Here is a 23370-nt window from a genome sequence, read left to right as displayed (position 1 = left end):
TGGCTTGTTTCAGCCCTTCATTTTCATATACACTGAGAAAAATTTCAACCCCCAAACTGACTGTAATCTTTTTAAGGTTGTGCCATTCCATCAAATGGAAATATTCTAAATATTTTGTGCATCATTTCATCCAAATTTCCTCAAAAGCCTGACCTACTTGGTATTTCTGGAAACTAGAATTTAAAATAAAGCTCAGTGCTGAACAATGCTTGGCTGCACAGCATGACTTTGTAATGACTGGGTCACCATCAGGTCAGAATGGTTTACACGTCAGAGTTTTTTTTTTTTTGGTGTAGTACATGTACAATACTGATACATGCACAAACATTCACACAGCAGTCACGCCCATGCACCCATTATGCACATGAAGCCTCATAGTACGAGCATGCACCTTATAAATCCACAGGATTTGGGGAATTAAACTGTTCAGCTACTGTTGCAAGCAAGTGTGGCATTGTGGGGGCAGCTGCATATCATGCAGGATGAGAGATGGGACGTGGGGTGGCTTTATCACTCAAACTGGCCTCATGGAGCCCAGTGCTCTTTGCCAGCCAGACTCCAAGTTATTCTGTGCCAGTGGAGCATTGATTTTCCACACTGTTAGCTCACATTATTCCCCCTTTCCTCAGAGGAAAATTGCTGGGATGAAAAAAAGGACTCCCTGTGATCGATTGGTCCACTGCACTACTGAATTCAGGTTACAAGCTGAGGGAGATGAGGAGAGAGAGAGAGCAGCGAGGGAGGGAGAGTGAGGATGAAGACAGTGCACAGCAGGGGGGTTTGCATGTTAGACTCATTGAGGTAAATAAGACTTGTAAACCTAGGGCTGAAGACGAATAGGCACAGTTGTAAAACAACAGCAACACAGCAGTCTACATGTGTTTTACACCCATTTAACATTTTGAAAAAAAAAATCACCATTTTGCACTTTTGCATGTGATAATTAACTTCTTGCTGAGTGTTTTGTCACAGTACTTGCAGAGACCTCAAACAAGAGTCTATGAGATAAGGTGAATCAACCTTGTAGAGGCTTAACTGCTATCTTTAATGTTGTATTAATCTCTCCAAAATTAACTGCTACTGGCTACTCACTTACAGATCTGTGAAACTGCTCATTGTTTTTGGTTGTACACTTTTGTTTATGTAACAGCAATCAATAGTAATTTTTTCTCACAATAAATAATTAGTTATTATCCAGAAGTACTGGATACAAAGCAAACAGCAGCAACAGAACACAATATTGTATAAGATATATTGTTTCCTTTCTTGAGAAAAAAACTAGCAACAAAGAGAGACAGAGAGAACATGAAGTGTATGAAGACAGTATGAAAATAGCCCATGCCATCAACAGCCAGTCACTTAGCCATTTACTATTAATAAATAATGGTCCATCTTCCTCTCAGCCACTGCTTCTACTAGTTTTAAATGGTATACGTTTTCATTAATGTCAGTGGGTTCTTCTTTATTGTGCCATCCTGCATGTTAGGTGAGCCTTTCCCTCAGCCTCTTAAGACCATTATGTTAGCAGTGATGCATATGAACTCATTTTCACATGATGGATGTGGAGGACGGGGAGAGGCACAATGGCCCATACAGCAGCTCATCTCTGAGTGTGAAAACAGCAACTTCCTGTGGGTTTTACTCTGATCAGTTTAGTGCATATATTGTATTAGATATTAAGGGTAACAGTACAGCTCTGGGGAAGTAACAGTTTTTTGGTTGGTCCACCACTTTGGTCCACATTTAAATATCTCAACAATAATGGATTGCCATGAAATGCTGTACTGACATCCATAGTACCTATAGAATGACTCCTAATGACACTGTTCACCAAGAGGGCTCAGTGATTCTGCAAAGAGATGTTACTATTTATTTTTTTTCAAATATAATTTTTGAATGCAGTGAGCACTACAAACAAAACTCCATTCACCTTCATTGTATGGAGGTGGCAGCAGAAATCTCAGACAAAAACAAAAATATCTTTAGGTTTAGACAGCAGTATAGTCAAGGTCCTGGAGGATTATTTTCATGCAGTAGCCCAGCAGGTAAACAATAGTTCCCATGAGGGAAACCCATATCTAAAGTGAACACTTTCATAAAACAGAAAAGGCTTTTTCATAAAAATGTGTCAACTACATTTCTTCTTTTACTTTAATACCATGATGCTGCCTATATTTGCACATGTAGAGATGAACCGGCTGTACACTGGTGTGGGTCTTGTTTGGGTTAAGATACTTACATAAACCTTTGATGTTGTTTGATTGAGTTTCCCTGTTTCCATGAATAAATCAAATCACACTATTTCTGACAATGATGAGGCTGCCCTTCCATTTCTGACTGAGTGGGAGCTCATGATGATTACAGTTATAATATTAAATACTGTTTTTATTCACTTCTCAGAAATCTTAGAAAACATAATGCACATTGTTGCATAATGGACATAAATTAAAGGCTCTCTCTGTAGTTTTCTGACCTTACATATAGTATCAAAGCATTGCACATTATAATAATCATTTTGTGAGTTTTTCTATGCATCGCTGAAGATGAGGGTTTAATCCAGGTTTTACAAACATTGCTCATGTAAACAAATGTTGAAGAGCACCAGAAAAAACTAAATAAGCTAGGTTTGAGTGTTGTTTATTGTTAGCGCGTGTATTAAAAGGAAGAGTGTTTACATTCCTGTGTTTTGGACATGACTCTTTTGTTTTAGATTCAGATTACAGATTGCACCTTTAAAGGAGAAAGATGTTTATGTGTCACAGAAAACTGTAAATACTCCTTAATAATGTTTCTCATAATTACAGGGCAATCTCGCAGGGTGAAGAAATAAAAAAATTATTGTTCTAATTAAGTTGTTTAGATTTCACCTATCATAGCAAAATCAGATTAAGTAGTTCATAAAAATGTTGTTCTCTGTACGCAACCTTGTTATTTCTCTGCATATGCAATTATTTATAAAAGTTCAAAATTAGCACTTATAACACTATTCCAATTATCCCCTGACAAAACAAACTCTAAATATACATCTCATTGTAAAAGGTCAACAATCTTTGTTTTCATATTTATCTAAACAGGGCAATTCCGTTTTTTTAGGGGAGGGCGGGGTAAACGGGTGATAAGCATTGTCACTTTAATTACATCAAAGTAAATATTTCATATTGGCCAAATCAGATCTTGTGGCTGCAACATTCTTGTAAATGGAATTTTATCTGTAGCTCCGTACCATTAGTGGCACTGAGTTCTGTGGCAGCCCAGAGGACGGTAATTAAGTCCACTCAGCCGTGACTAAACATTTTTGACATTTTTCCTAGTCTGGAATGAACTGTCAGTGTGCAGAGAGAGTAACCATCTTGTCACTTTGTGTTTGTATAAGAATAGCAGAAAGCTGGGTGCTGCGCTGCAAGTCCAGAGTTTCATATCAGACATTTTTTATTATCCAAAAAAAATTAATAAATAAATGAAAATGCAGAAAAAGTGAAAATGGTGGTGGCTTAAACATGGCTTTTTCTGTCTATCTGTACAGCATGATGTGTGTGTGTGTGTGTGTGTGTGTGTGTGTGTGTGTGTGTGTGTGTGTGTGTGTGTGTGTGTGTGTGTGTGTGTGTGTGTGTGTGCGACTGAGATAGAGTGAGAGGAAGAAAGACACAGACTGTAACCCATTTCTAATTCTGAGAGAAGAGCAGCCCAAAATACTGTATGTGTAAAAATTCAGAAGATGTTTTTTGAGCTCAGTTAATGCAAAGAAAAGTAGGACACGTTTGACTTTGCTCTGCATTATGGTTTGCTGATGGATCAAAGCTGTCAGAATAGCCCAGTTTCTCAATGCTTTTGTTAGATTTTCCCTGTATTTATTTGGACCTTCAACCAAGGTGTGTGTGTCTCTGCATATGTGTGTGCGTTTGCAAGCACATTCATTAGCAAAAACTAAGGTCGATATCAGCAAAGTTGCTGCATATTGTGATACATTTTGCATCTCATTCCAGTGAGCCACCAGGGTACTAATATGTTTCTCCTCTTGTGCGTGTGGATATAATGAGTTACAGTGGTATCGAAGACAAAATCCAGAGATAACAAGGTGACTTTGAACTTGCCTCTGAAGATATTCCACTGGCATCCTTAAGAAGAAGAAAACAACCAATGCTTTAATAGCCAATACAAGCATTCCATCAACTTTGGTATGCTTGAGTAAATTGAATACCCCTGCTTTGCCTTTTGTTCTAGAAAATGCATCAAATTGATTGAAAGAAGCAATTACGGTACCAGGGAGCAGTATTGATTTTATGAAAGTGTGCAATTACTTTAATTGGAATAACCGAGTCTCGATTAGATGTTCGTAGTAGGCTATGTTAAAAAAAATGTCTGCATTTTACATAGTTGTTTTGGTTTTGAGCAAATTCCATTTCCAGTGCAGCCCAACCTTTGTACCTGATTAGCCTGTTCATTTTCTTCTCTAACCATTTTCTCTTGGGATTCAAAAGACGTTCAATCAACATGGGTTCATAGGTAATAAAAAAAGTCAATGGGAACATTGCTAAAAAAAATCTTTTCAGTGCCATGTGTTTGAACAATTCTTATGCAAAATATTGGATTGGATTTCTGCATCCCAGCAGAAGGACACAGTGCCATGAAAGCCCCATTACGAGCAAATGAGAACTCTGTTTTAGTCCTGAATGTGTTGGTTGCCAGGTACAATTAAAATGCATCTTCTGTTCCAGCAATACTGAGTTAGAACCACTAAAAAAAAAAAAAAAAAAGGTGGGTTGGGGGGAATGAACAGTGAAGTCAAGCTTTAAATCTGGCTGCATACCATGTGACTTGACATGGAGCAACCGAATGAAAGAGAGAGAGAGATAGAAAAAGAGAAGGAGAGAGTGAGAGGGAGGAGGGAAGAGAAAGAGAGAGACAGAGAGAGAGAGAGAGAGAGAGAGAGAGAGAGAGAGAGCAATACCCCCATAAAACCATCTCTGCTTTCAGTTCAAATAGGTCCTATCATCTCCATGACAACAGTCGTAATGGTAACATGGAAATATATTAATGTAAAACCATGGCAACGTTCTCCAATTGAATTAAGCAGCACCTGTGCACATTACAGAAGAAGATAAAAGACAAAAGGAGCCAGCTTCTGCTTGCCAAGCAGCTGTGGCTTTCAGACCTTAAAAACCCATCTACATTTCCTGAACGCATTTGTTTTCCAATGTTTCTGTGCGGCAAATTACCGTAGCGTTGAGCGGTTTTTGAGGGGTTTTCTGTCGTATTTGTGCAAACAGATGAGAAGCTGGTTAATTATGTTCTTTTTTTCCCCCCTGTCGACTATAAGCCCAGCTTCTCTGCAAGAGCAGTGTAGCCGGATTAAGAGTATGTGTGTTTTACCATTAAATCACATAATGGTGGGGCAATCATTCTGATAGGTAAAAGGGCACAGTGTTTGTGCACAAAGAGACATGTTAGACACACAAACTCAGTACATTGTGCTCCTGTTCATTCAAAACAGAGGATGTGAGAGAGTGAAAGTGGTTGTGTTCTGCCTTCTTTTCTCTGAGCTGAGCTGAAAAGAGAAAACATTATCTACATCACCATGCCATCAAATCTGATGGATTTTATCCCATCCCTCTCCCCTCCCTCTTTCTTCTCTCTCCCCCCAGCCTCTGTGTTCACTGGTAATGGCAATGTAGCATTCTCTCACCCTTGACAATGTGAGTCTGTGTGTGTTTGTTTGTGTCTGCAAAAGAGAAGGAAAGAAGGGCTGAGGCTGGCGAGGACACACAGCCTAAGTGAAATTACTCTTAAAAGGATATTGTTGTTCCCAAAGAGTGTTGAACAGCATGTTCAACTGCCATATTTTATTCATGCGGGCAGTCATGTCCAACACAAAGACTCATACAATACATCTACTTCGGCTCAACTCTGACTGTCTCCGGGAGAAAATCCTCATCCTGTTGCAAGGTAGTGTCGATAAAACTCTAATCTCCAATCTCTCAAGGGATCCGATGAGAAACTATTTTCTCCATCATGCAACAATGCCACTCCTCCCAGGCTGATAGAGGTCCAAACCATCAGTGCTAAGTGTGCTTATACATTATAAGCCACTCAGGCCTCCCTACAGGCACCTTCTCTACAATAGGTCAAAATTGCATAAAAATTGCATCTCCTTCAACTCTTCCGGCTGGTTAATGCCAGGAAAGAGGGAAGGTGGAGATTAACAAGAAATCAGCACAGAGGGAAAATATAGAGATTGGCTCTCTATCAAACATACAGTCGACTTCAGTGTGCTGCACAAGAAGAATGTGCACTATACATAACCTTGGATTGTTTGATTTAACTTGATGCACAATGATACTGATGCTAACTTGGTGAAAAATTGCAATCATTTGTCCAATAAATTACATGCTCGAGAATGAGCAGTTAAGTTTTTGTAGGAATTGACCATGAGACACATTTTAATACATTAATACATTAAGACATTTCTCTCAGCATGAATCCACTTGTAGAGTGAGATTATAATTTGTCCCTTTATAGAGCCCAGGTGAGAAGGCAAGAGGAAAATAACCTTGAATTGTGAGTTGATTCATGCTAAATCCATTCTGTATTCAACCTGTAGGACAAAATTTCTCAGATTCAAATGTCAGTAAAAAATATGAAATATTTACAGTCGCATCTTAGCTGTGGGTTTACTTGGTTTTTGACAAACTAATTACTTCTTCACAGAATGAGGCTTTGCTCATTATGTTTAGCCTTTCAGACTAAAGGAAGATTTCACCCAAGAATTACAGAATGGATGATAATATTTAGTGGAAATGTTCCTTTATTGCCAATAGTATAATTTCAGGTGATATTCATTCATTTGATATGTAGTGATATTTGCTGTCTGAAATGACAACTGTTGCTGGCACAGTTTATTATCTGTAGCTAAAAAAATAAATAAATAAATTATATATATGTGTGTGTGTGTGTGTGTGTGTGTGTGTGTGTGTGTGTGTGTGTGTGTGTGTGTGTGTATCAACATCCAGAGTCTTTGGATTAAATAAAACTTTCACAGTTCATCTACAGATTTGAGGCCATACAAATCATTTCAATGTCTCTAATAAATTTACCATGTTTGTCTTCTTATTTCACAGCCTACAGGACCTGGATAGAGGCCAGTGCAGGAATCATCCTTCAACCCAGATAAAGATCAAGTATGCTTCATTTAATCAGTGGATGGAACATGAGAAGCAAAAGCATTGTTTCACCACCATGCGTGATAGAGATTACATAGAATCAGCATGTCTTGACTTCAGCAGTGAGCAAAAAGAGGAGTTTTTATAGAAAATGATGCTCGGCTCATATCTGCAGATCTGCATAAACAGAGGAATTTAGTATGAGTTTACTGCAAGGCTGTGAAGGTTAACAGCTCCTGAAAAAGGATGATAAAAGAAATAAAATGTTGACTTTTGACCAAATAAATTCCAAAAATGTGCAGCCACTGGAAAATAAAATGTATTTAACGGTTGTTAGTGCTGTTATGTCAAATTAAAAAAGGAAAAGCTGCATTCAAATTAGCCTCTTTTTTTTTTTTTTTTTTCTTTTTTTCCTCACTCGGTAAAAACATCTATAATTTGAGCTACTCAAAAAGAATCCTAATTGCTCATCTGAAAGGGACCATGATTGGATGCTTGAATTTCTCTATATAGGAATGACTCCCCCGCTTGAATGACAATTTTCACCTACAAACGATGCCATGTGCCTCGCCAAGTAGAAATAAGAATAGCTCCTGTTTTCTTACATGTGCACAAAACATGCACTCAGTCATATCCATGAGACAAACTGTGTCCAAAAAAAAAAAAAAAAAACCTGAGCAAATGTCACTGACTTGTTTTTATCACACCCACCAAACACTGGCAATCAAAACAACACACTCTTCCTTTCTCTGGTTTTTATAAAAACAATTTTCAAAAAATGAAACTTTAACTCACTTGACATTATCACCATGTGCAAATGTTGGCCTTTTTAATGATATGAAAACACTGAGCGAAGCTCCTGCAGACTCCAATACATTCTTGCCCAAATGAGAGCTGAAATGCTATAGGCAATTAGAAGAGTCTCTTGAATTTCCTTGAAATGAAGTGCTAAATGAAACGTGGTCAGACTGACAAGTCTGCTCTCTTTTTCACTGTGCTTCTCTGTCTTCCTTCAGCCCTTCGTGCAGAGGGGAAAGGTATACATGTCTCTTTTACCAAATCAAGAGTCAATGCATGTAAGCCCTGTGGTGATTTTCCTTAATTATGCTTCAGGGTGATTTGCTAGGTGGATGACACAATGAGGACATGATGTCAGTCATATAATATCCTGGCATTTTTCTTCAGTGCTAGCTCAGATTTACAGGCGTACTGTAACTTACTTCTGATGGGGAGTCAGCATTTTCCATGTATGGAATAAATCAGGAAAAACCACACATGGACATAATCTTTTAGTGGTTCAGATGTCAGAGGCTTAAAATCCTGCAACAGAGTGTGGGAGCTGACCTGTGGGGAAACTAGGTCATGACCTCTTTGTCTGCTGAGCTGCACTGAGGGTATTCTACATCTATTCCAACAGAGACCTGGACATAAGAAGACTCTGGCTTATGACTGTATTGCCACAGTTACAATTACAAGCACGACAGACCGAATGGAAAGTCACAACTCATTCTTTTGTCCTAGAGTAAATGAATGATCCTAGAAACATTATCTTAATTGCTGTTTGTGGTCTTCGACCAGATTGTTGACACACTCAGGACACACTGCAGGTTCCCATGCCCTTCTCAAACAAGCAGGGTCAGTGCAACCTGGCACAGGGGTCAAAGGTCAGAAAGCTGGGCCAGAACGTTGCCCTTAAGTTTCCCTCAGGTGATTGTGAGATTGTTTTTTGTGTTTAACTTACTGCATTATCAACAAATAATAGGCTACATGACATTACATAAAATGATTCTCAGAAATGAGCCCTGTGAGAAATTTAACTCTAGATGTCCTGGAGGCTTTCTGGATTTATAGTTATTCACTGCACAGCTCATTATTGTGGGACAGGTCCAGGTGCAACAGACAGGTAACATGTGATTAGTAATAAACCCACCTCACTGACACACACTGTGTAATGGCGAAATTTTTGCCTGAAGAGCAAACAAAGATAAGTCTTTATGTTGTCACATGCTGTATATTGTAACATACATTGAAATATAAATGACAGAATTATCATGCTCGTTTTTAAGGGGGAATGTGTTTTGAGAACTTGTTGTGTAAGAGCTACATAGACAGAGTAAGTTTAACATAATGGTATCATTTGCATGTACCTTACCACAGTTGCCCTTAGGCATACAGTTTGCATGAACAGATCATATTATGCTAAAAGGCAGATAGTAAAAGCACAACATGGCCTGCACTTCTGTAGGTGTGTCATGTGTACATCAGGAATAAAAAACTGGTTTGGCAGAATTTCAGAAAGTTTTTGTTTATATAAATGGTGAGTGGAGACAAAGGAAGTCTTGCGTTGTGTAAGTCTACTGTCAGCATATCCAACTACATAATTCAGGGTCTAAAATATATATTTTCTTTAAAGTCCTCCTAATCCTAAATAAAGTGGAATAATTCACTCAGCCACATGAAATTAGATATACTGTCTAGTTCTATACTTTTTTAAAAAAGTAATTCATATTATATTGTAACAATAAACATATAACTTATATTCAAAATCCTATTGGTAAGAATTCCTACAAAAACAGTTAACAATAGTCAGCTTTAACAGCTGGCACCCAGAAACCTGAAAATATGAAAATATGAATAAGTTCAGCACAACTTTGTCACAGGTAGGAAGAGATGACAAAAAAAAACACTTTCTTTTGAATGTCTGTAACACCTACATTTTCACCCACAAAACTTTCTGCCAGACAAAAATATTATGCAATTTCCTTCTTTTTTGTGGCACTTGTGCAGCACTTGACTAAAAAGTCTCAATATTAGAAAAGTATTGAAACTGTATAGTCACTTTCCATTCTTTCGAACCACCCAACAAACCAAGTTTCTTTTGTAATTATTCAACAGTCAACAAGCTAAGGTGAAGTGGTGAGGTAAAGCACTATGAAGCTGTTTACTTTGTCTTTTGTCCACCTTTGCTTGAACTGTTTCACTGTCTGTTGTTTCTTTGTTGTTTTCTTTGTTCCCTGTTGTCTGTGAGCTGCTATCATTAGGTTCAAATACAAACCTGTGACTTAATTGTTTGTGAATTCCCGCACTGAGGCTTTCACTGACATGTTTAACTCAAAGCTACTGTAGCCTATGCTGTATGATTGTTTTGAAGCAGTTTAAATGATGCATAATTTAGGACTAATGATGATTCATAAGGGTCATGATACTTTTAAAGCTGTGAAAAGTTTGAAGCGAATGCAGAGGGTACTTCCAAACCCTGCTCTGACAGAACTCTTACAATAGGAGGAGGCTGTGCTCACTGTCGTTCTCTGTAAGAAAGATATTACAGCTAAATGGGGAAAAAAAAATGGACACGAGTTAATTGTGTTTTAAAAAGTTCAATAATGATGCAGAAGCAGATTTCAATGTAGCACACAGGAACATAACAAGTAGATAGATGCCGTACAACAGCTTTCACTTCCCCTGACTACTGCGTACCAAACCTCAATCAGCGTGTTTCTACAAAGTCACTATTCTTTATTGTAAAATGCTTCATCATTTAATGACATCACGAACTGTGGGCTTGGGCAATTGTTTTCTACTGTAACTTTGGAAAAGAGATTGTTCAGCTGTCACTTGTTTTTTTTTTTTTGTTTTTTTTTTTGATTTTACCATCCAAGGTCACAGAATTATTACGTGCCAATTCTGTTTTGAGATGATTTTCAGTTTAAATTAGCAGAACCCTCAGCAGTCCTTTTGTTCTCCCACGCTTTACTCAAATCAGCCTTCATTTCTGCAGAACAAACTGAAAGCCAAATTATCTTATCTACCTTTCATCTTCCAAAATTTTTCATCTGCATCACATTTTATTTGAGATTAAAGTAGGGCTGCATCTTTGTGCGGCACTAATTGCCATAGAGCTTCAGTAATTAAAGGACAATAAAGCCTTAGTAGTAATTAGTTTCTCTTGTTTGGTTGCTAGCCCATCAATTGTGCTTCAATAATACTGATCATTAGCATGCGCCTGGGCAGTGAGGGATGCTGGGAAAGGAGCCCTGCACACACAGCACTCCACATTCCATTCCCATGAAGCCATGGCACTGAGCCATGTGGTTAACCCTCTGTGAGCTGTGCCGGGGGAGAGTGGCAGGACGTGCCTACCGCTGAAGGCCTGCATTGTAAAGTAAAGAGGTTGCACTGTAACATAATAGACCTGCTAATGTAATGACCAGCTTTTTAAATTTCTGAAGGTTGGGAACATCAGAGCTGCAGCAGTGGGCAGATGCTGCTGTCATGGTTTGAGTAAAAACAATTGTACCCTTCTCAAGTGTTACATGCTCCTCTATTCACACCCAGGTTCACCTAATGAAAGCCTGTCTGCAACACTGTTGAGGAGTGATAAACAGGCTATATTATCACTGTTTTAATGATGATGCATCCCAAAAAATTGCTGAAATTAGGTCTCTTTAAACAGAACGGCTTCAGGAGAATAAAGGACATTTCTATGCAGGCAGGGTGTATGGATTGTGCTGTAAACTGTGGCATAGTAATAACGCCAGGCAGCAGAAAATGTGCTCTGTTCTGTACTTTGCCTTGACATGATTGAAAGACAATGGTCCCATGGATAGGCCATTTCAACATCAAATGTGCATGCACATCACAGGGCAAGGGTGTGCTATCCATCACATTCAGTGAGCTGTCAGAGGCAGCTCTCACAGCCCCAGCTTCTCCCCACACACATTTGCAACTGTATAGCAATACAAGATTAAACCTCCTTGTACATATTCCAGCCTGAGCACAGTATACACACACTTTTAAAAGTGCTCATTGTTAGGAGTGTGCTGTGCTGCATGTGGTGTATGAGGTTAATATTATAGCTTTAGTTTTACAGTTTAGTGTATTTTTTTGCTCTGTTTTTTTATGAAAATAACACTAAAACTTAAAATGCAAGCACTACTGGATGCAAAAACAACTTTATGATAATTATTATTGACTATGTTGATTAAATATGAATTAATCATCAACAACTCTATAAAACACTGGACTTTATCATAAAGAGAATCTCAGAGTTGTGACGTTTTTCCTTTATTCTTACATATTATAATAAAAATGAGAGGAGCGCAGGGGCCCATCCACGTGAATTTGGCTCATTGCTTCAGACTATTATAGGTTTTGTATAATCAGGTGGTGTCGACATGCACACACAGCAGGTTCAGGTTGTAACCATGCAAATGCAAAATAAAAATACATAAAGAACATTGTCGAACTACAGAGAGAGAGTCTGTGCAACCTCCTCCCATCCGCCTTGGCACAATAACCCAAATGGAAGCCTTTATGAAACACTGATGGAAGCGGAGTGCGCTTTATAATGCACAGCCGTGCACACTACTACATTTCCAGCTAATCAGAAGCGCGCAGTTGCAGAAAGGAGAGCGGTTGCCAAGGCAGCCACCAATCTCCCCTCCCCCCTCTCCCTCCGTTCCCCTTTTTTTCCCGTTTATTATCGGCAGAGGTCGCATGGCAGAGGGAAGTCCAACCACTTCTGTACTGGAACCAATGCAAGAATATGCACCTCCATAACAAAGCCCGTATGGAGTCCTGAGAGCAGTGGGAAAACAGAGGCTGCACGTTTGTGGGCTGCTGCACAGCCGTAAAAATATCTAATAAGAGAGGATCTAAGTTGGAGGTTTGCTTTTGTTTGTTCTGGAACAAGGGGAGAGTTTTGCCAACACGTGTGTATCCATGCAATTTCTCCTCTTCGCTTTGCGAGAGTGAGTGAGTGAGTGTTTCGCATCCTTGTGCGGGGCTCTGAGGAGGACTGCGCATCACCAGAGTTGGTGCCGAAGTTCGGACGCGAACGGATGTGAGGGAAGAGTGTACCGAGTAAAACTCCCCCACTTCTACTCTGTCTCTCCTGCTCTGGCGTTGTGTGTTTGCTGAGACAATAGTGAGTCAAAGACGCTGAAAGTGATTTCATGCCTTCAGTCTCGCACAACCTGAGATGGACGTGAGATTTTATCCTGCGCCCCCGGCAAATGTGGGTTCATGCTCCCTACCGACTGATCCAAGTTGTCTGAGCCCGTTGGACTATTACCACTCGAACAAGGTAAATAACACACCGTGTAGCCTCCCGCACTGAAATGCTTAATGTCTCACCTGTCTCTCTAGGCTATAGGAGCCACTACCGCCTGTACACGCACTGCAAACGCACGCTTTGGAGGCGTTTTATCCACGGGCGCTCACTTGCCCCAAACACACAGTTACACACTTGAAGAAAAAAAAAAAAAAGTCAAGTATCAGCAAGTAAAGTGACCTGAGCTTGGATGGGCTGGTTTTATATAGTGCGGAACAGGACGGAGAATTAGTAGGAGCTATTACTCTCCTCAGACGGGTGAAGTCTCTCTATTCTGCTGTTGAAAGAAAATGTGTAGTCCAACTTTTTTTTTTTTTTTTTTTTTTCCTGAAACCAACATGGTTATTATGTTATTTCCCCTGTGAGATTGTGCGGTTGTGTTTTGCACAAAGCTGGCATTAAGTGTCCCACCCGATGTAGAATACCGGGGGCTGTATAGAATCCATACTGTCCCACTCTGCTCTCTGCTCCGTCATCAGCCTCTCTCTCTCTCTCTCTATGATTTCTTACAGCTTACACGGTTTTCCGCTGGGAGTCCAACGATTAAATGGATGTGTGCCAGTAATGTACTGTTAATTACTTTGTAACGAGAAACCACAGAGCCTGGCTGGTACAAGTATCACTCGTTTCTCTCTCTCAGCTTTGACAACCCGCGGCTTTTGGCTTGTGACCTGCGCCGACTCCTTTGCGAGTGCGCAGGCATTCAAAACAACATTGTGAATATATTTTGTAGTTTGACATTTTCCAAGAAAAAATATAATAAATCGTGAACTCTGGCAGTGTCTGTTAATCCTGTTATAAATAGCCTAGCAGAAGGATGGGGCAACACTACACATTTTACACTGAAAACCTGCCACAAGCGATAAAAAAAAACAGCACAAAGTAAGATAAGATGACAGATAAAGTACTAATGAGTACCACAAACACAACATATACCCTGTGGAAATCCTAGCAAAACTATTTTAAACTGTTTAATTAACAGACTTGCAGCTTCCACTAGTGTTTCCAACATCTCAGCCATCTGCAATCCCTGAATGAGACTTTGTTGTTGTCACCTACCGGAGCTACATCAACAGACTCTGGATGTTGACCTGCTGCTGTAGCTAGATGAAGTTCTTCTCACATAAAGATGGTGTAGAGATCTTGGGCTTGCTTTCTCAGATAATGAGGACTTTCAGGTATGACAGTGAGGGAAATCATACAAAAACACAGTTGGGGATGTTTGTCTTTCACTGTGTGGGCAATGGAAAATCTTTGTAATTGAAGGGAAAATTCCAGCGATTAACTGTAAAGAACATTTCCCAGTCTTAAAATTAGTGATTTACATATATAATCTTTGCTCAGGTTTGCTCATAGCTTGTTAGCTATGAGAGGCAGAAAAAAACAACTATCAGGACATATACTCTCATTCGATCGGAGACAAAATCAGGCCTGTATAAAACATTTACTGATAAGGCAGGTCTCCACCTGTGACACAAACAGGCTCATACAACTATCTGTTTTATAGGTCAGATGAATTAGGATCAATCACCAAGCAGTTAATCTCAAGAGTATTCTGATATCCATGCGCTGCATGAATCCTGGAAACAAAGCCACAAGATATTAAATGATATAGTGCTTTCACAAGAGAGAAAGTGACACCAGCTAACTGTCAAAAGCGTGGCACCCCACAAAATTACAAGTACTCGTTTGAATTATTGAAATGCCTCCAATCCTTTTACTTAGGCTTCTTTCCACAAGGGGAGGCATAATTTGCTATCATCACATATGTAACACTAACTACCTTCACTAGTGATGCAAATGAGGGTGGGACCAGCAGGGATCATTGGGTGTCCTGCTAACACACCGCACGAGGTCAAGTTCCTCTCCTCAAACGCTTGTCAAAGCGGCGGTGGCATTAGAGAGACATCTGATTTGTTATGTAGGTTCTGTATCTACAGATCAGATCAGCCTGCTGCTAATCACCTCTGACAGCACTGGTTGGCCCATTTCAAATTCAGCCCAGGTCTCTTACTTAAGCAAAGTGGAGGCAAAAGGCTAATCATATCATTAAGGTCAATTGTTTTTATGGGCTTACTTTGCATTTTCATGTAGATAAATTTCAGCTTGTAACTGAATTTGTTGTTTTGTTTGTTGGCTTCCAGTTAAGCTTGGGAATATTCTTTTGGGATAATATTATTGGAAAACAGTCAAGTATTTTGAATAAAAAGAAGCTTTTGGATAGATGGTTGCAATTTGGCAACTACATTGAGATTTAGCATCATTACTGGCTGCTCTTGTATCCACGTTTTTTTTTCCTTGTTTTTGTTTTGTTTTTTCAAAAAAAAAAGAAGAAAAGAGCAAATTAGAGCATCACAAAACATTTCTACTTTCATTTCTGTGAAATTAGTAGTGTTAATCTGAGTCACACACTAGCTCAATTGGGTAAAATGAGCATGTGCTTGTATTGTAGCTCTATAGTCTGTTTATTGGCAAACCTGTCCTGTGTGTGCCACTGACTCACTCTGGATGCTGTGAGCAGACACAAGCCTAGTTTGAGTAATTAGCAACTTTATACCACTTCCAGGGAGCATGTGCGGCAGTCATGCTTTCAGCCTTTGTCACACACTGCTCATTTGGAGCTGCAGCTTGTTTCATTCACAATATTTCACGTGCATGAACACTCCGGGATGTGTTCTTTCTTTCACCTCAGTCAGCGTGCTGATGATTTCTGTGCTCATCAATTGCTGCGAGCCGTTTCCTTTACTTGTTGTCCATGAACAACAAAAAAGGTCTGGCAAGGAGGACCCATGAACCTACTGTCATCGACTGGTGTTTAAGTAACATGCAGTAACAAGAATGCAGAGGAGGAAATGCATAAAATGAGCAGAAGATGTAGTTCAAGTGCAGACTGAGATGAATCAGAAAGATCCATAAATAACCCTGAAGATGTTCACTTCAATACTTTCAGTGCTCACTTTGTTTCGCTGTGAGTGTCTGTCTTTTATTACTGTGGTCCTCTCCCACAGTTGAGGAGATATTACACATAATAATACCATTATAACAGCTTTGTGCTCTGATGGTAATATGAAACTGTCCCATGTTCTAATGCTGTCTGCTGCTGCCTTACATGGTACATTTATGACTCGTACGTACTGTACAGATACTGTATTAATTTGCACTTTATGTATTGCAGACACTATAGAGATGCATCTTGTCTTATACAACATGTACAACTGTAATTGCACTGCGGCTGTTCGTTTGTCCTGCACTTTTAGTTTGCTCTGGAAACACAGTGTCTGCTCCTTTATTTGAATAACTTAATCAAACAGTGCTGACTGCTGCTGCTGCTGAGGTGAGTTGCTGCGTACAGTATAGCACTAACATGGAGTGCAGAAAGAGTAGGCCCTGTGTTTATACACCCAGGCCCCACCCAGCTCATATATCCTCCAACAACTGATATCTGCGTAGATAGGGCATGATTGAAGAGCTGGCTTTGTTAGTTGGTGGTCTCCTTTGCCTCAGATAAGCTGGGGAATGATGTGCTTCATTTGAATGCCTCATCTCAATTTTATTTATTTTTTTAATACAGGACTGCTCTGTGTATGCTGTGCAGAAGTTTGATTTCTCTGGATTAATGTAGTTATTCAGTTTCCATCAACTGATCATCTTCAAGCAAAATATGCTCTTGAATAAACACAGACATATTTATTGTTAGTTCTGGCTTAGTGTTATTTTTAACTCCTTGAGTACTTAGACACAGCTGACAAATGAACCATTCCTTGTAAAACAGGCTGTGGTATATGTTTATGTTGAGTGATGTTGTTGCTATTAGCTAATGACACACTCTATGGTATGTGACAGAGAGGCAGAAAGGGAGAATCAGAGGATGAGTGAGAGTCAAATGGGTTGAAGTAATCAGTGGCCCAGTATGGGGACACTGAGAGTGTGAGTGTGTGTGTGTGTGTGTGTGTGTGTGTGTGTGTGTGTGTGTGTGAGTGTGTATGTGTCTGTGCGCGCTTGCATGCGCGCATGCTAACTCGGGGCCATTCAAGCGTTTTGCTGACTACGGAATCACAATCACAATTGCTTTCATAGTCCCGTTCAGAGGAAGGCCATGCATACCACAGTAAGGGCCGGTGACACACAGTGCGCAGGGGCACAGCAAAAACAGCCACTAAATCATATTCTCCCTGCTCTGACACATGGAGGAGATTTTTAATAGGGATTCCGACCATTTGAAATAATTTCAGTAAAACTGAAATAGGTTCTGACAGTGGCTGAGTCACGGAGCCTGCTTATGGCACAGAAATTTCTCACCTTAAATATTTTTTTACCCTAGGTGACTCTGTGAGAAGTTCTTTTCCTAAACAATCACAAGGTTTTTTAACTTTGTTTTGGGGATTTTTGGAGATTAGTTGTGACAAATGTAGACATATATGACTATTGATGAAAGGAAATAAGACACATGATGCTGTAATAACACATTCAGGATCACAAATAGCTTCATTTCATCATTTAAATGCCCTGTGTCTCTTTGGTTGGCCTTTGTTATGAGAGTGTGACAGTATGAATGTGTGTGTGTGGTAGGGTAGTGGTGGTGGTGCTGGTGGGGGGGCCCAGCCAGTGCTAAGCTACTTGCTTGTTGGTGGGTACCAGTGCATCCCCCTCAGCGTCTGTTAGCATAATTAAGACCTACCACCCCACTGTAGTGTGCTTACATTAGTCAGCCCAGGCCTTCCCATGGGGCAGTGCGATGGCATTCTCATTCCTACTGCAGAAGAAGACAGAGAAAGAAACGGCACCAGCACCTGCTGCAGAGTAGGCCCCCGGGTGTTTAGTTAAATGTTGATTATATTTGTTAATGATGGCAAACCCTCAGAGAGAATGGTACATGGCAGCGTGGTGAAATTGATCGATCTGAATTGATTGAATCTATCTATCTATCTATCTATCTATCTATCTATCTATCTATCTATCTATCTATCTATCTATCTATCTATCTATCTATCTATCTATCTATCTATCTATCTGCAGCTGTATTGTTGTTTTGTTTATTATTGGAGCTCTTAGTTGTCCTGAGACACAAGCCCTCCAACTAACTCCAGTTTTATTTTGTTTAGCAATAGAAAACAAAGGAAACCCCCTAGAGGATGATCGAGAGGGCTACAACATAGATGTTGCACATGTAAGCTCTGACAGAACCCAGCCAGTGTTTCTCTGCAGCAGGTAAACAAATGTAGACAAACGGGAAGAAGTGCCAAGAGTGCCTCTGTCTATAGGCCATGTATACACCTTGTATATGTATAACCACTGAAATGAGTAGCAACTTAGTCGATAAGTCAATTGACATAAGATTAATACACAAACAAGTGTGATGACTTTCTGCTTTCCTCTGTTTGATGTAACTGTAAATTGGAAAATCTCTGGGTTACTGACTGTGGCTCAGGAGGAAGAGCTGCTCCTCCTATCCGCATGTCATGGGCAAGACACTGAACCGAATTGCTCCATCATCAATTTGGAGATGTCCCCGTGGGCTCTGGAAAGTTGTGATATGACATTTGTTGGACTATTTTCTGACATTTTATAGAGTGTCCAGTTCATTGCTTTACATGCACAGTGCATTAGTACAGTACATACAGTATTCATCTGTATGTATGAATGTATGTATGTACATATGTACTGTATGTATGCACTGTGCTGTATGTACTGCATGTATGTATGCATGGAAGAGGCTGGAAGCTGGACAAACATTCCCAGTTGTCTCAGCTTCCTGTGGTATGTCCTGTGCAAACACCATGGGCCATGGTATAAGCTCCTTGCCAGGGATTTAAGGCTCTTTCCCTCCCTTGTTTTCACTGAATATCCTTTACAAATATTATCGGCCTGGTGTCAGTGCCATGTTTGCACTGCGGCCTGAAGGGACAGTACCCATATGAAATTTCAGTTAATGGTCCAAGCCCAGACGAACACAGATGCAGTACACAGAGGGTACAATGATCTAAAAGCTCCCAGGGTGAAAAAAGTTAGAATTTTGGGTCGGTTGAACATTTTGACATTTTGTGCCTCATCTGTATAGATTCATCTCTTTCTTTTGGGAGGTAAATTTCCACTCAGATGTGACTGATTTTACGTTGCCATTTACCATCAGATCTTTGACTTCTAATCTGAGCACTGGTGCCTTTCGTTAATTCACTGACATGCATTGATTTGGACAGCGAGAGGTTTCCATTTGAGGAAGACAGAGTTGATAAATCCATATGACCCTGAATTTGCTCTCTTTCCTCTTTCCCCAGCTGTGACTGTCTCGCCTTGTCCCTTGTCTGTCAAGAGCATGTGTTTATTATGTGTGACATATTTAGCAGGCAGATATAATTGCCTGTGCAAGGCTGTAATCGTCTGCATCCAATTCCGTCAGCAGAGACTGCGTGAGCCCACAGAGCCACTGAGGTAATCAAACTTTGGCTCATTCTTCCTCTTTGAGAGCTAATGATGAGCTCCATGATCGTTTACAATGGGCAGGAAGAGAAGTGTGACAGAAAGTACAGTGGTAATAAGCTTGGTTTTAGTTCTTGCAATGCCATTGCCTATGGTTGAAGACATGGCAAGGGAAAAGTTGCTGCAGAGTTAGGGAAAAGAATAGAGATAGATGTTGTTAAAGAAAAAGAGAGGTAGAGAGGTCAGAGGAGGCTTGTGGGTTGAGAAAAGGGAGGGAAAGCGAAAGAAAGGGGCCCTCTCTTTGTGTTGTCGACCTATTTAGTCTCAAGCTGGCCATGAGCCATGCCGATGAGTGATGTCGCTAAGAAAAACAAACAGAGGAAAGAGAAGTAGGATTTTGGAAATTATGACATACGGTCAATGCTGTTATGTTATCGAGGACTCAGTCTCTGTCTTAACTAGGCTTCAACAATCTCGTAGCAGCTCGGTAGGGTTGTTAACACACAGGAAAGGGAAACTTGAGCAGATCTTTTTATAGAATTGTTAATAACACAGTAGACAGTAGTGAAAAACCGTAGCCTAAAGCAGCACTTACTGGCACAGCCCACATGAACCAAGAAAGCATATGTGTATGCATATGTGTGTGTGTATGTGTGTGTGTGTGTGTGTGTGTGCGTGCGCGTGTGTGTGTGTTGCTGGCACCTTAGCAGTTGTGGAAGAAGTATTTTGATCCTTTACTTAAGTAAAAGTAGCATCACCACACTGTAGAAATACTCCATTGGAGGTAAAAGTTTTGCATTAAAACTTTTACTTAGAAGTGCAGCAGTGTGAACAAATGTACCTGTGTCAACAGTAAAAATACTGAAGAGGACTTGCATCTGTCAAGCCCCAACTCACCAAATCAAACAAAGTTGTGAACAGCCACCTCAGTGCTTTAAAACGAAGAGAAAAGGAATAAGAGGCTCAGCTGAAAGTGGAAAAGTCATGTCATTTTGGAGCAGCAAGAGATAGAAGAGGTTCTGATAGTGGAATGGAGGAACACTGATTGACTTTTTTTTATTTTTTATTTTTTTAAATCAGAGCTGTGACCTTAAGTGTTGGGTCACCCAAATTCCAAAAAGCACTTTTTGTCACTTATCTGTAATTCATCTCTGAGATTTTTGCTGCAAGAGCAATTCAGTGGAGATGTATGGGATTTGGTTTACAGTGTTAACAGCATTGAAAAATTATATTTAAAAAAAATTACATGGAAACATGTCTTTCCAGAGATAGTGTTCACGTTACTCTGGATAAGATGACATGCTAACAAACTGTGAGCAGTTTCTTTTGAACTTCTTTAGTTACTAAATTAACTCCAATGAAAACTGTTCACAGAGAAGTCTGTAGATTATTCCGAGTTATAGGGATATTGTTGATTATCTAAATGTAATTTTTCAAAGATGTGATGCCATAAATTAAATTGCATGCCCCTCCAGTGTAACAGGGAGAAAGTAGATATTTTATATCTAAAAACCAAAGCTATCTTCATGGGTAAGTGAGAAAATACTGTATATGTTCTTTCCTAGATTTGATAAAACTGACCCTTTCATCTTAATGTTGTTACCCAGAAAATGCTGATGCCTTGTTGGATTTGTGTACTGTACTATACCTGCTGCCGTAGTTAAACAGGGACAGGTGGAGTTTTAGGCCAGTTTCTTAGCAAAGGCATCATGAATGTCATAACCAGAAACAAATGTTTGTGGTAGCAGGGCAGGGACAGGGAGTGAAACTGAGAGATGGTCATGTTTTATTAAGCCTGATAATGCAGCCTAATCTGTGGCTTGGGTTACACAGTGCTTTGTGGGTAATTAGAGATCATGTCGTATGCCTGGCCTGCTGAAAAATTGCACCCCGCCCTAATCCCCTCCTATCCGCCTTTCACCCGCCACCTCCCTTCTTCTCTCCCTTCATTCTCTCCCTTGCTCGCTAAAAAAACCTACATGCATCAAAATGAGCTAGTTTCCTGTCAGGGAAACACACAAATAAACAAACATGGCAGCCATGCTCCAGGTGGCTAGTGATCAGAAAGTTTATACCTTGCTGTAAGATACTTGCAAATGTGCTTATGTGCTCAGAATTCAATAAGAGGAAGTCGACAGTGGAGCACTTTGTGGTTTGCTTTGTGGAGTTTGTTAGATGAATGACTAATGCCTCCTGGCAAGTGCCCCAGGTTTACTATTACCAAAACAATGGCACTTGATACAGAGCACCGTAGCCTTGGTTTTCACACAGACAGGAGCTCAAGCTGCTGTTTTCTTTTGAACCCTAAATGCTGACTGCCCATTCATGCAACATCCCCCGAACACAGAGACACACACAAAGGAAATTCTCAACTGACACAGTGACTTGTTGAAAAAAACAACAGCTTCTTTCATCGGTCATTGTCCCCAATTTTTCCATTGTTAAAAATCGAGAAACGTTTCCCTCTCGCTGTATCTAGATTTGGCAAAAACAGTAGCCATGTTTACACACACAGAGTTGTATAATTAGTGGCCTCACTTGGATTGTGAGAGCAACTCCATTAAACTGTCTATATATCAGGTGGGATATAATGATGCAGTCTGGTACAGTGTGTCACAAAGTGTCAGCTGCTTCACACCAGAGGCTCAAGGAACTGTACTGGGGCAAAGACTGGATAAAAAGGAGGTTTGAACTGTAACTCACTGGGTTTATTGCACAGCAGAGTTTCCCCTAGAATTTTTGTCACGCCTGGTGGTTTGAGACAAAAATCCCCTTTGCATAAAAGGAAACATGAAAGCAATAATAAAACTAACCATATAGAAACGGTATCTCTTCTGTATCTTAGTGACAACTCATAAAAACCTCATCCTACAGTATGCCCGGTATGAATCACTTAAGCGAGTACACTAATGAACTGTTTGAATCTTATCAATGTGAACACGCATGATAACGGTATTGTCATAGATACCAACCACAAATAACAAACAGTACTTCTGTAATGTGCGGTTATCCACACATGGCACTGAACTCATTAGCTGCTTCGACCTCTTCACAGCCACCAGAGGACGGCTTATGAATTATCATTTATTCAGACACAGAGGAGATAAAGGCACAGTATTTCATAAGGATAGGTGTGTTCATATTGCTGCCATGTAGGAAACAAGCTTTCAGACAGCTCATATATCATCAGGCGCCGACTACATTTGCATAGAAATGTGTCAAAATGCAAAACTGACCTATATTCAAAGTGTTTAAGTAGCATGGTGATCATTGGCAGAACTAGAAGGCTTTTGAGAGTTGAGGTAGCTTATAGCTACCAGTGGCCCGCTATCTGAGTCTGCACTCTGGTGTTTTTGTGGGTATGGTCAGGAACCAGAGACAACAGACTCTGGGGAACTTTGACATCTACTGTATCTCCTTTTGTTTCTGCTTGTCTGATTGGCTGCAATGGTTGTCAGTCAGAGGTTGTCAGTCACTGTGAAAGCTGCTTGTCATGTTCAGCAGACTCAGCAGTTACAGGTTAGAGTGGTTCTCACTCATTTGTTTGATAAACTCTGGCTTTGTGGATGAGTGTTGCTTTAATTTTTAACATCGAGATACCAGGGGTGTAACAATTCTCCAAATCTACTGTTCGACTCAGAGTTCAGTTTTTGTAGCACGGTTCATTTCATACCTTTTGTTTTG

The 23370-nt window shown here is 40.0% G+C and overlaps 1 protein-coding gene across 2 annotated transcripts in view; it reads left to right on the top strand.

Moving 5' to 3' along the window:
• The first annotated feature begins 12455 nt into the window (after positions 1-12455).
• LOC139620385 (TOX high mobility group box family member 2-like) overlaps positions 12456-23370 on the top strand; it is a 77593-nt gene continuing 66678 nt past the window's right edge. Inside the window, exon 1 of one of the 2 annotated variants that reach the window (XM_071475839.1) lies at positions 12456-13242. In XM_071475839.1, coding sequence (XP_071331940.1) covers positions 13138-13242 — 105 coding nt within the window. In that variant the 5' untranslated portion in view covers positions 12456-13137. The remainder of the gene's footprint in view (positions 13243-23370) is intronic. The other variant, XM_071475840.1, reaches the window with a different exon arrangement.

The sequence above is a fragment of the Trachinotus anak genome, unplaced genomic scaffold (genome assembly GCF_046630095.1).
Source record: "Trachinotus anak isolate AG129_WGS33_773 ecotype Australia unplaced genomic scaffold, CSIRO_AGI_Tana_v1 ptg000004l, whole genome shotgun sequence".
NCBI lineage: Eukaryota > Metazoa > Chordata > Actinopteri > Carangiformes > Carangidae > Trachinotus > Trachinotus anak.
This window is presented reverse-complemented; position numbering and strand designations above follow the sequence as displayed.